Below are 19,294 nucleotides of genomic sequence, written 5' to 3'. Positions count from 1 at the left end.
AATTACTCACTGAAGTAAAGATATGAAACGTCATCAATCTTGAATAAGTTTAATCATTTTGGAATTAACACATCTTAAGATTTGTTTGCTACATAATCAGATACAGAAAACTGGAAATTATATCAAACTTCCATTCAGAGCCAAGGTGTACAATGGGAAACATGGCTTGAATGTTAACTGACGCAAAACAAAAACAAACAAATCAAAACAAAACAGAATCCTTTCCATCACCTTGTAGCATGCTTGGTATAAGGTAATGATATTTTTTTCAAATTGGGAAAAGAGAGAGAAATGAAGAATAAGAATTGCTGTTGTCCCTAAGTACCTTAATCAGTTAAAATGAACATTCCTACTCACTTAGTGGAAAAGTTGGCCATATTTTTTTGTGCTGCCTCTATATACATTAAGCAACTCTGTTCTTAATGTGCATTCTGATGGGAACTCTCATACAAATGAGACAGTAACACTGAGCAATCAACAAAGTGGTGTCCTACAAGCTGTTGAGCTCAGAATCTGATGCTGTATTTCTGGTCTCTGTATTAACTGTGACTAGCATATTCTGGCACATAGAAGACACTGGGTAAATGCTTATTAAAGGAATGAATGGATTCTGGCATTAGAGGGTTGGTTTAGGCTAAGTTAGTCTCCTAAACCATCTCTTGGAGAATGATAGGTCCAAATTTCTGTAATTACAAAATAAACAAAGTCAAACCTTGGACATGTGGTGACCCATAATCAACACACAAGTAGACTAAAACTTGCCAAGAAAGTTGACTTTCAATTTCTTACCAAACAATTAATGTCCTCTTAGCTACAATAATACTTATCAAACCCTGCCTTGTCCTGAAGTTTTTTGTATGTCCTTGATAGAAGCAAAGTCCTCTCCTCTCTCCAATCAAGCACATGGAATAATGAGAAGCAGCTATCTGCCTAGTCGGCCAGATGTCTGGTGATCAACGGAGCAGACACAGGAGTTGCTGCCAGATCAGGCTTATCTCTTAGTTATCTACATATGCCTTCTTTAACCCACAGGATGTGGGCAGGGAGCAAGCACTCAATAAGTAGTTGTTGGTGGCGAATTCATTTACTCTTTGAGTATATACTTACTGCGTTCCTACTTTGTGTAGAGTGTGGTAGATACCAAGAATGAAGCAGGGAACAAAATGTGCCCAACCTTACAAAGCTCATGTTCAAATGTGGAAAGACAGCTCAGTGTCAATCAAATAGGCAAATATATACGAAAGAGGGTGATAAGTGCTCCAAAAAACAATAAAGCAGAGAAAGGGGGAAATAAACACCATGGAAGGGAAAGGGAGAGGGAGGGCGTTTGGAGAAAGCTTCACTGATAAGATGACTCTTAAGGAGAGACCAGAGGAAATAAACAGAGCCAGCCACAGGGATGGCTCTAAGGAAATCAGATGGAAGACAGAGGGAATACAAGATCCTAAGGGAAGACTGTTTGATATGTTGGCGAAACAGTGTGTCTGGAGTAGACTAAACAAGGGAAATGGTAGCAAGAGATGAAGTCAGAGGTGTGCATATAAATATGAGTGCGGGTGGGGGATGGATATAGGGCTTTACAGGAGGGTATCATGAAGGTTTTTGGCTTCTCCTCTGAGCTACATGGGAATTTACTTTAGGCCTCTGAGGAGGGGGTGGGCAATGTATTGAACACACTGTAAGGGGGCAAAGACAGAAACGTAGAGAAACTAACATAGAAAGTCAGGTGAAAGATAATGGAGTTTCAGACAAGGCTAGTGGCAATGAAGGTGCAGATGTGTTCACATTTTGAAAGCAGGGCTGACAGGAGAGGAGGAGAGGAGTCGAACATGACGTCAAGGGTTTTGTTCTGAGTAACTGGTACTTCAGAATAGGTGAAGCAGCAGGTTGAGGAGATGGGAGTAAACTTGAAATGCCAAACAGACATCTAAATGGAGAAATCAAATGGTCAGTAGATAAATGAACTCATTCTTTAGCGAATGAAATCTACTCTTGGCTTACTTGAATGTAACACATTAAAACCAGGTATCAGAACATGATATACCATGTTTGAGAGCAAGGCTCTGAAGTCAGAACACCTATGCTCCAATCCTGGTTCTGTCATTTATTAATAATTTGATCTCATTTACTTAATCTCTCTGGGTCTCAGTTCCTCAGTTGTAAATGAGAAGAATAAGAGAACCCTTCCATTGGCTTGTGACAATTAAAGGAGATAATATACATCAAAAGCTCAAAACAGTACATATTACCTAATAGGACTGGATGAATGCCATGTATTATTATCATTAAATTAAATGACTATAATTATTAAATTAATAGGAATTTTATGAAGTGTCTGTTTCAAATTTTGGATCAAATACATTTGATAAGTTAATTTGCATAATACTGTATGAAGTAAATGCTCTCATACTTGTGGTTAGCACTAGGCAGTTACAGCAGGATGTATGACAATAGGGCTTCAGCAAATGAACGTCAGAGGAAGAACAGAAGCACCTGACTAACCCAGGAAGCGCAGCGCAGCCCAGGCCCAGCTACTTAACAGCCTGCTCTCCAGTCTTGGCGAAGTACAGAAAGGATTCATCTCTGTTCTTCAAATGCAACTTAGGAGTTAGATGGGTTTCAGCTGCTTCCTTTAGTTAGACCCATCTACCAGCATCTAACTTTAAGATTTCTCCTAATTCTGATTGTAAAATGAAGAGTTCGTTTTTATGGGGATTTCTAAAAAACTGTTTTTAAATAATAGGCTTATTGCCACCCATGAATAAAGAAGGCAAATTATCACCTGGAAATTTTCCCTTATTGCTCTTAAATCATGGATTGCCATAAGATGCTCTCTTTGAAACTAAAAAAAGTAGAGAAAAATACCTTTCAAGTCATTATGCTGATAATTCTGTGTAGAAATGTGTTCCCCTAAAAGTGAAGGTAAATTTGATCCTCCTCAGTTCAAATGACTGTTTTCCATTAATTGTTCACAACAACAAATTTCAGATTGCTTGCTGCAGTCAATTCTCATTATTTGTGGTAGTTATGTTCTACAAAGTTGCCACAAACATGGAGTCAGCAAATACTGAACCACTGTTTCTAGGGGAAACACAGGTGGAAGGTTCCTGCAAGCTTCAGGTCACAATGTCTTGGTTAACTAATATACGACCTTGCTTTATGCATGTTTTTGTTTAATGATACCCTATTAAATATATATTATTGATTTATTAACAGCGAACTCTTGGCCAACAGCACTATGACTGATGCCTGAAGGCAGCTTGGTTACAAAGCTTATCTAACATATGTATTTTCTCATATCTTCTCCATAAGGCACATCAGAGCCTTTCTGGGATTAGAAACACTAGACAGCACTTCAGCCCTCTGCTAGGGGGCCATTTTAAACAGCAAAACCAGGCACTAAATAGATGGTGAGAAAGACAGTTGCTTCGAGTGTGAGAGCCAACACTAGAAGGCAGAGTGTCACCTGTCAGCCCTCCACTGGGGCTGCCCATGCACAATGGGTGGCTCAAACTTTTTGCTGTTCTGTAGGGGTCTGTGAATGTCCAAGAAAGAGCACAAGCACCCCAAGTATGGATGGAATTACAAATAAATTTTAGCAAGTAGGTGATTTCGCAAATATAGAATCTGCAAATAATGAGGACTGGGTTTGTCTTCTTATGCAGCTTGAATTGACTGCAGATCTTAACTCTTCTATTATATATATCTGCTCTTAAGTATTACAATCAAGTGTTATTAATAAACAAAAATGCTTAATTATAAATGAAGAAATTAAACCTATGTGGTTAACCATTTATAAACTTTTTAATATATTACTTATCATTTGATCAGTCTACTTACATAAGCTTACATTTTCCATATACAGTCTCCCTAAATATATCATTTATGTAAAATCACAAACACTATTAAAAAACTATCTTTGTACAATGACTCTGTGTCAGATACTACATTAGCAAATTATACTGCAGTTTATAACCTACTATAAGATTGGCTTCTACTCAGGAAAGAAAATTTTAAAAAGGGAAAAAGAGTAAGGGATAAAGCCTTGTTAATTTTAAAAGGCCATCTTTAATATTGATATGAACTATGATTAACACTAAAATGTGAAATATACTTGAAAATGGGCAGTAAAACCAGAAGTCTAGGTGACCTTTCTTCTGGATTCTGGCTATGGAAAGGTGCCATCTGAAGAGAGTTTGGTATCTATCACCTTCTCTGATCCTCTCAAAGGACTTATCTTTCCTGCTACAAAGCCTTTGAGCATTAAAATTACTCATCATTTCATGACATATTTGGGGCTCCCTGACAAAAACAACTCTCTAAAGATGATGCACATGAATAAAAAGAGTAGAAAAGAAAGGTATTTTATTATATAATGAAAAATGAAGGTAATGCCTTCTTTCTGGTAAAGGTGAATTCCTTTTTTTTTAATTTTTAATTTTTTAAGAGCAGTATCATCTTAGAAAATAAAATGTTATTTCAGTGTAATTTTGGAAAAGTTACAATTCTTACTAGCTCCTAAACAGAAATACTCTTGAACTAGGTTAAAGGTTTGTCTGAACAATCTGAGAACAGAAAAAAGACCAGCTATACCTGGTCTTCTTGCTTCGAGACAGCAGTGACACAAAGCAAAACAACATCTAACAACATCAAGCACAGCTGGAAGAACATTCCCACCAACCTAAAACATTCTTTATTCCTAGAACTGGACAAAGCAACATCTAAACAGTAAAAAACACTGTAAACCAACAGTACACTGGAATTAAAGGACTAATTTTTTGAGCATATTCTTTCTATTACATAGTTTATTAAACACAAAAAACAGAGAGAGACGGAGAAGATGGCGGAGTAGAAGGACGCTCGTAAGTCACCCTCTCCCACAAATACACCAAGACCCACATCTACAGACCCACTCAGCCAACCAGAGCACCTGCGGAACTCCGACAGAACATCGCCCTCTTCAAAAGATAAAGACGCCAAAAATCTGGTAGGAGAAAAGGAAAAAAGAAAGAACAAAAGGCAAAGAAAGCAGCGCAGAACGGGTCCCGAGGGGAGGGAGCGGCAAAGGAGGACTGGCGCTCGCTCGCTAGGACTCCCCTCTCCAACTGAGAGGCCAGTGGGACGGAGGGGGAGCCTCCGAGGCTCGGATCTGTACAGAGCAGCCCTTGTCTGACAGAAGTAAGTTAAACGGGCACAGAGCGTTCCCCCGACACCCAGCCTGAGACGCGGGCCGGTGCGGCGGGCAGGGCCAGGTTGCACAAGCCGGGCGGAGGACGGGGGCGGCTGCACGGAGGCAGCCCCGGGGAACTGCAAGGGGCTGGGCGCCGTGGCTGTGGGTGTACAGGACAGAACAACCTGGGCCCTCCATAAAACAGCAAGGTTGATGTGCTCTAGGGGGAAGGGTGCATACCCCCATCTCTGAAAACCCGCGGAAACTTTTCAGGGGAAGAGAGATGGGGCTCAGGCACAGCCGCCATATTCTCGGGCGCTGAGCACCCAGGCGGGGTCGGGGCGAAACCTGCATTCGCACTGAAGGGCTTAGCAGCCTCAAGGGCCAGACTGAGACAGGCCTACAGCCCGGGGAAGATAGGATCCTTCCATCCTGGTCCCTCAGAGAACTTGCTCCACAAAGACAAACAAGGAGCTGGATCTTGGTTAGGAGCAGGGACGAGGCTGTCCCTCGGTCTTTCCCGAGCCCAACCGCGGAGCGCCGACTGGGACGGAGCGAGCAGCCGCACAGAGCAGCAGAGCTACCACCGGCGCAGGCAGAGGAAGAGCGCCCCCCCCCCCGCCCCCGCCCGCCTGTCGGGCAGGAACACAGCCCCCGACCAAGGTGCTGGGAGGGGGCACGACCCGCCCTCCTGCCTGGCCAGTCTGCAACATCTGACTGCGGCATCCGGAGGGGCAGTGACCCGCCCGCCCACAGCAGAGGAGAGCTGCATCTGACCCCGTGTTAGGAGGAGGCGCAATCTGCTTGCCCACAGGTGCTGGGAGCAGCACAGAAGAGGGCGCCAACGGAGGGCCTATGAAAACAAGCTGAGCTTCCAAAACAGGACGAAGACAGAAAGACTTCACATTAAAAGCACACAGACTCCAGGAGAACACCGACAACCCCCAACATTTTTTTTTTTTAAATCTGTTTTTACCTGTTCTATTTTCTATTACTCTCTTAATTTTTACTTCTTAATTCATTTCTATTTCTCTTGGGTTTTGATGTCCTGTTATTGAATAGACACAGGTTTCAAATACATCTATTCATCTCCCCACCCCCTGTTTTTTTAAAGGTTTTAAAAGGACGTCTCAACCCAATTAATACTCTGCTTCAACTCGCTCTTCTATTATTCATTTATACACTGTTCTCAAACCCTCTTTCTCCCTTCTTTTAAAAATCTTTCTCTCTCTCTCTTATTTTTCTTTTTTTCTAAGTTCTATTCCTAAATAGGCATTAGATAGATAAAATCCTTAAGATCCAAAATAGACAACTGATACTCCATAAACCACAGTGCCAGAGAGGTATGAGAAACATGAAGAAGCAGAGAAACCTTTCCCAACTAAAAGAACAAGAGGAATCCCCTGAAAGAAAGATCAATGAAATAGACATCGATAGCCTACTAGATCAAGATTTCAAAAAAGGAGTGATCAAATTGCTGAAGGAATTAAAAGAGATAGTGTTTAGAGATATAAAATATGTCAAAAATGGAATTGAAGCTATAAAGAAGAGCCAAGTAGAATGGGTAAACTCATTGACAGAGATGAGGAATGATCTAATAGCTGTGCAAAGCCGACTAGTTAAAGCAGAGGAACGAATTAGTGATCTAGAAGACAGGGCAATAGAAAGCACCCATTCAGAAGAACTACAAGATAAGCAAATAAAAAATAATGAAAATAACATAAGGGACCTATGGGATAATATAAAGCGTCCCAATCTTCACATAATAGGGGTCCCAGAAGGGGAAGAAGGATCAAAGGGGATTGAAAAGCTTTTTGAAGAAATCATTACTGAAAACTTCCCAAATTTAAGAAGGAATCAGATATCCAAGTACAGGAAGCTCAGAGGGTCCCAAACAGGAAGAATCCAAATAGACCCACAACCAAGACATATCATAATCAAGATGGCCAGAGTCAAGGATAAAGAAATGATTCTAAAGGCAGCAAGAGAAAAGCAAAGAGTGAATTACAAGGGAACCCCCATAAGGCCCTCAGCTGATTTCTCTACACAAACACTACAGGCCAGAAGGGAGTGGCAAGATATATTCAAAGCACTGAATGAAAAAAAGATGCAGCCTAGGATACTTTATCCAGCAAGGCTATCCTTTAGGATAGAAGGAGAAATAAAGACTTTCACAGACAAAAAAAAAGCTGCAGGAGTTTAGCAACACTAAACCCATGCTAAAAGAAATATTGAAAGGGCTATTCTAAATAGAAAAGCAGCAGGATGCTACAGAAATGAGAAACTCACAACTGGAAAGGTGATAACTCATGAATTACAAATAAAGAAAACATACAAATCACTGACAGTGGGAGAGGGAGGCAGGGAAATATAGAATATTTTTTTTTCTTTTTTAAATTTTTTAACAGTAGGATGGGTTTGAGATCATGTTACTATCAGTTTAATAAAAACAGTTATAGTAATGGGTTAATAGATTTACAAAAAAGGGTAACCACAAGTCAAAAATTTACAAGGGAGTCACAAAAATTAAATAAAATCCATGATAATACAAAGGAAAATTACCAAACCACAAAAGGAAAAAGAAAGGAACAAAGAGGATATACCAATTCAACTGCAAAGATAAGTTCAAAATGGCAATAAACACACATCTATCATTAATTACTGTAAATGTTAATGGACTAAATGCTCCAGTCAAAAGACATAGAGTGGCAGACTGGATAATAAAGCAAGAACCTTCAATATGCTGCATACAAGAGACCCACTTTAGGGAGAAGGACACATATAGATTGAGAGTGAAAGGATGGAAAAGGATATTCCATGCAAATAGAAAAGCCAAAAAAGCAGGTGTTGCAGTACTGATTTCAGACAAAATAGACTTTAAACCAAAGGCCATAAAGAAAGATAAAGAGGGACATTTTAGAATGATTAAAGGAGTGATACAAGATGAAGATATTAAACTCGTTAATATATATGCACCCAATATAGGAGCACCTAAGTACATACAAGAATTACTAACAGAGATAAAGGGGGATATGGATGGGAATACAATCATAGTTGGAGATTTTAACACTGCACTAAACACTGCACTAACATCACTAGACAGATCTTCCAGACAGAAAATAAACAAGCAACAGAGAAATTAAATACTACAATAGAAAAACTAGATTTGGTGGATATTTTCAGAGCATTACACCCCCCAAAAATAGGATATACATTCTTTTCAAGTGCACATGGAACATTTTCCAGGATCGATCATGTACTTGGGCACAAAAGAAACCTCAACAATTTTAAGAAGATAGAAATTATCTCAAGCATCTTTACTGACCACAATGCCATGAAACTGGAAATCAACAACAGAGAAAAAAAGGAAAGCATGGAGATTAAATAATGTTATTGAAAAAACAATGGATCAATGAGGAAATCAAAGCTGAAATTAAAAAATACCTTGAGACAAATGATAATGAAAGCACAACCACTCAAAACCTATGGGACACAGCAAAGGCAGTGATAAGAGGGAAGTTTATAGCAATATAGGCCTTCCTCAAAAAAGAAGAACAATCTCAAATAAACAAGTTAACCCACCACCTGAATCAATTAGAAAAAGAACAACAAAAAGCCCCAAAAAGCAGCAGAAGGAAGGAAATAATAAAGATCAGAGAGGAATTAAATACAATAGAGATTAACAAGACCGTAGAAAAAATCAACTGAACCAAAAGCTGGTTTTTTGAAAAAGTAAATAAAATCGACAAACCTCTGGCCAAACTCACAAAGAAGAAAAAAGAGAGAGCACAAATGAGCAATATAAGAAAGGAAAATGGAGAAATTACAACAAACAAAATAGAAATACAGAATATCATACGAGAATATTATGAAAGACTATATGGAACCAAACTGGATAACCTAGAGGAGATGGACAAGTTTCTGGAAACATACTGTCCACCAAAACTGAATCAAGAAGAAACTGAACACTTGAACAATCCGATCACTAGAAAGGAAATAGAAATAGCAATTAAAAACCTCCCTACAAATAAAAGTCCAGGACCGGACGGCTTCACCGGGGAATTCTACCAAACATACAAAGAAGAACTCATACCAGTCCTTCTCAAACTCTTCCAGACGATTGAAAAGGAGGGAATACTCCCAAACTCATTCTATGAAGCCACCCTCACCCTGATACCAAAACCAGGCAAAGACACTACAAAAAAAGAGAATTACAGACCAATATCACTGATGAACATAGACGCCAAAATCCTCACCAAAAGTCTAGCAAATAGAATCCAACAACACATAAAAAAGATTATACATCATGACCAAGTGGGGTTCATCCCAGGGACACAAGGCTGGTTCAACATATGCAAATCAATCAATGTAATACATCACATCAACAAGAGAAAGGACAAAAACCACATGATCATCTCAATCGATGCAGAAAAAGCATTTGATGAAATTCAACATCCATTTATGATAAAAACTCTCGCCAAAGTGGGTATAGAGGGAACATATCTCAACATAATAAAAGCTATATATGACAAACCTACAGCCAGCATAGTACTCAACGGTGAAAAACTCAAAAGCTTCCCACTAAAATCTGGGACAAGACAAGGATGCCCACTTTCACCCCTCCTATTCAACATAGTCCTGGAAGTCCTAGCCACAGCAGTTAGGCAAGAGAAAGAAATAAAAGGGATCCAAATTGGAAAAGAAGAGGTAAAAGTGTCATTATATGCTGATGACATGTTACTATACATAGAAAACCCTAAAAGGTCCACACAAAAGCTACTAGACCTGATTGAAGAATTCAGCAAGGTAGCAGGTTACAAAATTAACGTTCAAAAATCAGTTGCATTTCTTTACACTAATGATAAATCAACAGAAAAAGAAAGTAAAGAAACAATCCCCTTTAAAATAGCACCCAAAGTAATAAAATATCTGGGAATAAATCTAACCAAGGAGGCGAAAGAATTATACACAGAAAACTATAAACCATTGATGAAGGAAATTAAAGAAGACTTTAAAAAATGGAAAGATATTCCATGCTCCTGGATTGGAAGAATCAATATTATTAAAATGGTCACACTGCCCAAGGCAATCTACAGATTTAATGCAATTCCTATCCAATTACCAGGACATATTTCACAGAACTAGAACAAATCATAATAAAATTTATATGGAACTATCAAAGACCTAGAATTGCCAAAGCATTACTGAAGAGAAAGAAAAGAGGCTGGAGGAATAACTCTCCCAGACTTCAGACAATACTATAGAGCTACAGTCATCAAGACAGCATGGTATTGGCACCAAAACAGACATATAGACCAATGGAACAGAATAGAGAGCCCAGAAATGAACCCACAAACTTTTGGTCAACTCATCTTCGACAAAGGAGGCAAGAATATACAATGGAATAAAGACAGTCTCTTCAGCAAATGGTGTTGGGAAAACTGGACAGCAGCATGTAAAACAATGAAGCTAGAACACTCCCTTACACCATATACAAAAATCAACTCAAAATGGATTAAAGACTTAAACATAAGACAAGATACAATAAACCTCCTAGAGGAAAACATAGGCAAAACATTATCTGACATACATTTCAAAAATTTTCTCCTAGAAGAAATAAAAGCAAGAATAAACAAACGGGACCTAATGAAACTTACAAGCTTCTGCAGAGCAAAGGAAACCAGAAGTAAAACAAGAAGAAAACCTATGGAATGGGAGAAAATTTTTGCAAGTGAAACCGACGAAGGCTTGATCTCCAGAATATATAAGCAGCTCATACGACTCAATAAGAAAAAAATAAACAACCCAATCCAAAAATGGGCAGAAGACCTAAACAAGCAATTCTCTAAGGAAGACATACAAATGATCAAAAAGCACAGGAAATAATGTTCAATATCACTAATTATCAGAGAAATGCAAATCAAAACTACAATGAGGTATCACCTCACACCAGTCAGAATGGCCGTCATTCAAAAATCCACAAATGACAAATGCTGGAGAGGCTGTGGAGAAAGGGGAACCCTCCTACACTGCTGGTGGGAATGCAGTTTGGTGCAGCCACTGTGGAAAACAGTGTGGAGATTCCTCAAAAGACTAGGAAAAGACTTACCATAGGACCCAGGAATCCCACTCCTGGGCTTGTATCCAGAAGGAAATCTACTTCAGGATGACACCTGCACTCCAATGTTCATAGCAGCACTATTTACAATAGCCAAAACATGGAAACAGCCTAAATGTCCATCAACAGATGGCTGGATAAAGAAGAGGTGGTATATTTATACAATGGAATACTACTCAGCCATAAAAACCGACAACATAACGCCATTTGCAGCAACATGGATGCTCCTAGAGAATGTCATTCTAAGTGAAGTAAGCCAGAAAGAGAAAGAAAAATACCATATGAGATCGCTCATATGTGGAATCTAAAAAACAAAAACAAAAACAAACAAACAAACAAAAACAAAGCATAAATACAGGACAGAAATAGACTCATGGACAGAGAATACAGACTTGTGGTTACCAGGGGGGTAGAGGGTGGGAAGGGATAGACTGGGATTTCAAAATTGTAGAATAGATAAACAAGATTACACTGTATAGCACAGGGAAATATACACAAAATGTTATGATAAATCACAGAGAAAAAAATGTGACAATGAGTGTGTATATGTCCATGAATGAGTGAAAAATTGTGCTGAACACTGGAATTTGACACAACATTGTAAAATGATTATAAATCAATAAAAAATGTTAAAAAAAGAAACAAACCAAAAAAAAACCAAAAAATAAAAATGGTTTTCTGAGAAAAAAAAGAAAGAAAATAGAGAAATAGTTAATTCAGCAACCAAGTTAATCAAACAGCTTTTATAAAACAATTTTTATGAGATATATTTGATATATAATAAACTTCACGTATTTAAAGTAAAAAAAAAAAAAATACACACAAAAAACAATGAGGAAAAAACTGCTAAGTACCAGACTGAACAGAGCTGCCCACTGAGCTGAGCCTCAGAAAAACTTTTATAAACTGCCCATGTAATTAAATGATCTGAATAAATAAGTTTGTAGCAGGAATTCCTAGAACCTAGGGTAATAATTTCTGTTGTGACCCTTTGTGCCACAGTCAATTTTGAAAACCAAAAATGAAGTCAAAATAATTTTAGTATTTTGGTTTTTGAAGGAAATATAGATGGTCTTAACTAACTAAATGTTTGGTCTTTTAAACTTTTTTCAGTAAAAAACGACTCTTAGTAAAAATTACACTGTATATATTACATAAATGAAAATACCGACATGAACACAATATAAACAGTACACAAAATGATACCTAACCTTACTACATGTGACACACTCTGATATCTCTATTACATATTTATTTCATTACATTTAGTGGTCATTATTGGGTCATGATGTACTGTTCAAAAAACACTAGACAACACTATTTGTCATCTCTCTCCCAGTTGGGCTTCAGTGCTACTAGTAGAATTGACTTAATAGTGAAAAAGAATTTCATCTCTCCTAAAGCTCCTTAGATGACAATATATGTCATATAAATTTTCCCTTGTCAATTAGAGTATGTTCTGAGTAAAAAATAGAAAGGATGGAAAAACAGTCTCCATTCTGCCATTTTACTCTGATAGTTCTCAAATCCAATTACCCTCAGGCACACTTACATAAAGGAAATGACGTAAAATTTGCAACATTAAAAAAGCTCTTCAGTGAACATTTCAGATATTAACTAAGAAGAGCAATGTAATTTAGCAGCATGATGAATCAGACCCATGTTCTCCATAAACCAGACAATTCAGACATAAATTCAACACTTCACCTAGTCTTAGCCTTCCTTCCTATTCACATCTGGTTCTACTACTGTGCTATAAATATCCATTTGTCAGGTAGCAAAAAAATGAGCACAATTTTCAATGGAGAGAAATGTTTACATGGAGTTGGGATGTGAGGAGATAGAGGACAAAGCATAAATACAGCCTGTTTTTCACTATTGTAAAATTGCCCTAAAAAACATTATCAATGTATGTTGTGTAATACTTTTGATCAGAGGTTTCACAAACACATACTATGCCACCTTTTATAGTCTGTTCATTAATTCATTCTCACTAAAATTACTAAATTATTAGATATAGGATATTTAGTCTTATAGTAAAATGACACACATTTATTCAGTGAGGATTCTTAGGATTATTAACTAAAATCCGCTCCATCTAGTCTAAGGAACGCATTAAACCAATATCCAGAGCTTCCAGAATTGATGGGAGGACTCAGGACTAAGTTTCCAGGAAAAAAAAAAAAATCCCTCAAAACCTAGCTCCAGAACTAGCTCGATGAGAAATCAGCTGTCACTGTATCTACCACCATTAATACCAATAATGTACCGCAACTGCCAGTGCCTCCAGGATAGGGCCAGTTCTGCACCCAGAATTAACTGTCACACGGCTGACCCCGCAAGCCAGAGTCCTCTGCTACCACACTTACCAACAACATGGAAGGTACACATAACACCTGTTTCATAACATCAACCCCCAATTTAAAGATGGCAAAAGTTTGTCAGATTGGACACACCTAGGTGTCATGCCTGCATCCTAGCTGCAGGGGAGCTGGGAATTTGATTTTTGACTACTACATTGGTAAGACAGGACTCACAATGTTGTGTTTCACAACTTTAGAAAGGCTACTCAAAAGATCATGGGAAATGGCAACTGTCTACCATACGTGTACTTTGTGTAACATATTGTGAACATTAAAAAAAAAAAAAAAAGTCCCAAAATTTTAGACCTGACAGAGGCCTTCAAAGTCAACCACAATCCAGCCCCTTTGTTGTACGAATGGAGTCCAGGGGTTGTCTGTTCATTTAAACCAGAGCCACACACAGTTATTCCAAAGCAGGTGATAAATTTGTATTGGACCATTCAAAAATCTTATCTTCCCCTAGTGCTATTTGTGAGCAGAGAATGTATCAGTTGGAAACATAGAGAATTACGCTGAAGGTGATACATTTGATTTTAAACAGTACCAGACTGGTTACAGTTGTTATCTCCAACATCCAACTAACATTCCCCTCACCTGGGAGAATCTGCTGGCCAATGACTTTGTAGACTTAGAGGGCTCCTGGAACGCTTCTAGTCCCCCTACCCACCAGCATACACAACAAACCAAATGCCTCAGAGGGATGGTCCAGAAAAAAAACAAAATGTTAATTGGGTAAATATTGTCTTTGGCATCTATATGCCTGTCATTAAATTGGAACTGGGCTACAGCTTCAGGGAGATGAGATGGGAGGAGGGTGCGGTGGTGAAACTGTGGTGTCCTGAGGCTGCTTGTAATTAGCAAGAGGATATAAAAAGTCATTTAGAAAAGAGATTTCTATCCACAGTGAGTGAAGAAACAAGTGTTCTGGATGATGATCATGCTTTCCTCCTATGTTAGTGAAGTTAGGGTGTCATTATAGAGTTTTACTTAATTTGGAAGTTTTAAAGGAAAATGTAAGAAACAGGACTCCAATGATAGAATTGCAGCATTAAGCCTATTTTTGTTAGTTGAAGCAGTATTATGTACAATTGGGAGGATAGTAAGCATATGTATTTGTGATCCTTTCTCAGAAGGTTTGGCATAGTAAGTTACAGAATAACTACAATGGTTATCACTTAGTAGCCAATCAAAGCTTCTATGATATAAACAGGGAGGTTCCTGAGCAAATTGGAAATCTTCCCCAAATCCAAATCTACAAACTTCTTATCAAACTTCTGGTAGCTTCCCTCTCATTCTTGACATTAAGTGTCCTCATGTTTCTTTCTGGTTCTCAAATCTTTTTCTCTGCTGTCAACTTGAGCTTTAATCCCAAGAGAATGCAAGGTGAGACTTATTTCTAAATAGAGACAGAACTCTTAGAGCAAAAAAGGAAACAATCTCTCATTCATTGCTCTGTTCTGTGTGTTCGCATGAGTTTTCATGACTCCCTGACTTAGGATTAAAATCTTTCATTTATAATAATTTGATCATACATCCATAGGCTCGTCATAAAAGTACAACTTCAAAACATTTCAGAGTATTTCAGTACGAAAACAGTCAACCAAATAACTCCTTCTCCACCAAAAAAAAAAAAAAAATCAAAACAGGTACAGAGAGCTCAAAACATTCACATGACTTGCGAGTCATTGCTCTGCCATAATACAATACATCATGTAGTCACTAAATGATACCTACCTTGCTAGATCTTGGTTTCAAAGTCTACAGACACTGAAAAACACTTTAAGGAAGAAACAGAGTAAAATCTGAGCAATTTTCATGCCCAAATACCTATGTCCTTCTCAGCTTTAACTGGAAAGTGACAAGAGTGGCACAGAATCTCAAAGAATTGAAAAGCATCACAAAGTAACGTTCAGGGAATATTTCCCTAGGACTGGGAAATAAACTATTCCTAGGCATAAGGTCAATTATATAGTTTTCATAAGGTAGCTCATTTCCTACAACCATCTGCTCTAAATGAAAGAACTGCTGTTTTCTCACACACACCGAAGTCAGGAAATCTGGCCATAAAACTATAAAGTAAATTCTACTGAATAATGTATTGGGGATTTCACAGGCAAATCAGTATGAGCAAAATAAATGCAGTCATTAAAAGGTATCGCATATTACGAGTTGTCATGGGTTATAAGATTATGTATATGGAAAAATACATTTTGTAAGTTACCTACTTATTCATTTGTCTATTTCCGCCAGTTTTTTTTTTTTTTTGGAGGGGGGGTGGTAGTGGTGGGCTAACCAAAATCTAATTCCCATTGCACATGGGTTTTGGTTATCGCCACTCAAAGCTACATAACCAGAGTTGCCACATTCACTTAGTTACTTATAAAGGCTGCTTTCAAAGGACATCATTCAAATAGCCTAACACAGAAAACACTGTCAAATGTGGGGAGAGAATAAAATCGCAACACCGACTGTAACAGGACACCAAGTCCAATACCAGCAGTCACAGCTCCAAACAATGTCATTTGTAAATCAATTAAAAGCTTCATTCATAGAAATCAGATGCTCATTCAGTTTACCAAACATAATCAAATGACACTTCCAGGGGGAATTAATGTCACAGTGTATTTGGTCATTACTGCAATTGTCATTTCCAACAGGATAAACAAAGTAATCCCAGGCCTCCACAGCTATCATTGAGAGAGACAGCACAGAGGTGAGGGGCCTCTGCAGGCAGAAGCCTGGCGTGCAGTCCCAGCTTGGCCAGTTGCTGGGCAACTGTGTGCATGGTGCTCAGTATGTCTTAACTCTTCCCTTCATTTGTAAAAATGAACATAATAATGTGCCTACCGTGACTCCTATACAATATAACGTACACAGCCCATTCAGTCCCACACCTCACGTGTGTGACATACACTCAATAAATTTTTAGCCATTGTTATTTCAAGAATCAGGTTCAAAAATTTTACAATCACACGAAGTTGGACAGGGCAAGATACTGTACATGTTTTATTAGAAATACTTCTGGAGAAAGCCTCTGCTTTTAAAAGCAGGATAAAAAGCACAAACAGAAAGCGTAGTCCAATCTGCAGCAGAGTCCTACAAAGCACAGGAAACCCTTTGCCAGCCTTGCAGAGTGTTGTCTGAGGTTTCTCTGTTCATCCCTCCCTTCTCCGATGCTCTCTAGTAGTCCATGTTTCCACATGCACATTGTGGAGAATAGGCAGTTCAAATCGATCGTGGCTATGTCTGCTGCTAGGTGCTGACATTTTTATTCAGGCTTGTTTGACAAGCTAGAGAAAGGATCTACTGTAAAGAGGGCCTGCGAGTCCTCCGAGGAGAGGACACTACCCGAAAGAAGAGAGATCTGAGTAATTAATAGTGAGTCAGTAATAAAATGGAGAATGCAGCATTTTCTGTATCTTTTTGATGGGGAGAGACAAGTTAGCAAGTAAAATCCATAATTCTAATGAGGAGAGGAAATAAACAGCAACGTCTAGTGCGACAGGACAGGAAGCTGAGTACCGGCAGTCATTGCTCTAAGTAGTTCCATTCGTCAGTCAGTCAGAAGCTGCACTCACAGAAATGAGATACTCACGTAGTGTCTGCTTCCCGCAAAACCCCACAGGACACTGAGGTACCACGGATACCGTACTGCTTTGTTTCCATGTATTAATTTAACAAATGTTTCTTGAGCACCAATTTGTGCCAGGAAACTTTCTAGGTATTGAGGAATCGACAGTAAACAGTCTCTGGCCTCACTTGCACCAATCTGGGAAGGCGGCCAAGGCACTCTCCCCACATCTGCCCAGAACAGAGTGTTGCATTAAGGACTGGAAAGTACAGGATCTTTAGAAGCTTAGAAGTCCAGACTCTCTTCTACCTAACACACACACATGTACCTGGTCCTGTAATTGGCCTCATATGATGGTGCTCAGTGTCGGGCCCTGAAAAATCAGAGCCAAGAGAGAAACGGGATCGAAGTTTATTGACAAATGTGAGGGGTTCACAATCACTTGGCGATGGTGGGACAAGCAAATATTTATATAAAGATACAATTGATAGTTTACAAAGTAAGAGAAAGCATCTTTTCACATTTGACTTGTTGAGAAAGAACTAATCAATATCAAGGTCTTTCCTGTGATAACCACTCATACTTCCTCTTGGTGAAAACGGGTGTCCACACATGAGTAAATCTAAGCCCAAACATTTCTGAATGTAGACTGGATTCTAAATCTAACTTAGGAGGTATAAATAGTGTTGTAACGATTTATTAGTCATTGTTAACAACACAAGAGAAGGTAAGGGCCCTTCAAACTCTGAAATCTCATGAGTTAGGTGGGGAATGGTACCACAAATAATGGTGGTGTGATAGGCCTGTGATAGGCCCTTCACTTATAGAATTTCTAGTCCTCACAGCAAGGTAAGGTAATCATATTTTCAATTTTACAGATTTGGCTTTCAGAAAAAAGAAAGGAAAAGGAATTTTTTTCTGCAAACATAGGCTGTAGAATGGAAGATCCAGGATTCAAATACTGGTGGGTTGTACGGGAAAGCCAGTACTTTCAAACCAGTCTTCAAAAATGTGTTAATATGTTAAATATCTGTCTTTAACCAATCCTTCAAGGAAAACAGTGAGTATAATATGAATAAGGGAGTGGAGAGATGAGAAAATAAATGTACCCTGCTGATACTTTCTAGTCAGTACCTTTGTGGTTTTTACGGGAAATAAGCATTTATGGCTTATCTGTCAAGTTCGCAGCTTATCTGTAAAGACTACAGAGGGCCAAGCAGAAAGGTATGTCTTTACCAAACATGATGGAATGTTGGACTGATACTCTGCTGACAGAGAGCCACACAGTCATGTCTGTTAAGATTGGCACTGACCTAACTGGTTGGTTGGTACTCAGGCCATACTAGTTGTTAAATGTTTGAAGTACCATTCTTAGCTGCATGCTGCCAACTCCTGATTTTATATTTGCAGCCCTGACCTCCCACTGAACTTCAGACTCATATCCATTGACTTAAATGACATCTTCACTTGGAAGTCAAACAGGCACTTAAAAATCTATGTGCTGGTAACTAACCTTCACAACATCCCCCACCCCAGTCATGCCCTTCTCTACCTGGGGCAACTCCATTCTTCCAATTTCTCATGGTTGGTCACTGACTCCCCTCTGCCTGTGACAACTCAAATCAAATCCACCACAGATTCGCCTCTACCTTCAAAACACATCCTGAATCTGACCACAGTTCTATCTCCAATGCTGAGGCCCCATTTCAAGCCACTGATTACCATAACTGCCTCCTAACAGGTCTCCCAGACTCTGCTTTTGCCCTCATAGTCCTCCAGTAACATAGAAGCCAGAGCAATCCTCTTAAAACAGGAGTCAGATCAGCTCACTTCTCTCCTGAGAACTTCAAAGACTTCTCACCTATCTCAGTCAGCTAGGGCTGCCATAACAAAATACCACAGATTGGGTGGCTCAAACAACTGACATTTATGTCTCACAGTTCTGGAAGCCAGGAAGTCTGAGATCAAAGTGCTGATTCAGTTCCTAGTGAAGGCTCTCTTCCTGGCTGGCAGAAGGCCACCTACTCACTGCGTCCTCATATGGGGAGGTGAGGAGTGGAGAAAGTTCTGGT

General features: G+C 38.9%; 1 protein-coding gene across 9 annotated transcripts in view; it reads right to left on the bottom strand.

Annotated features, from left to right (window-relative positions):
* Positions 1–19,294, bottom strand: part of CAMK2D (calcium/calmodulin dependent protein kinase II delta) — a 294,475-nt gene that overhangs the window by 157,662 nt on the left and 117,519 nt on the right. The window contains exon 1 of one of the 9 annotated variants that reach the window (XM_072938409.1): positions 19,248–19,292. The exons of 7 other annotated variants lie outside the window; for them this stretch is intronic. In XM_072938409.1, the coding sequence (XP_072794510.1) occupies position 19,248 (1 nt within the window). In that variant the 5' untranslated portion in view covers positions 19,249–19,292. Of the gene's footprint in view, positions 1–19,247; positions 19,293–19,294 lie in introns of those variants that run through there. One more of the 9 variants, XM_072938414.1, reaches the window with a different exon arrangement.

Source organism: Vicugna pacos, chromosome 2 (assembly GCF_048564905.1).
Source record: "Vicugna pacos chromosome 2, VicPac4, whole genome shotgun sequence".
In the NCBI taxonomy this organism is placed as follows: Eukaryota; Metazoa; Chordata; class Mammalia; order Artiodactyla; family Camelidae; genus Vicugna; species Vicugna pacos.
The sequence above is the reverse complement of the archived record's forward strand: the minus strand, read 5'-3'. Positions and strand labels throughout refer to the sequence as shown.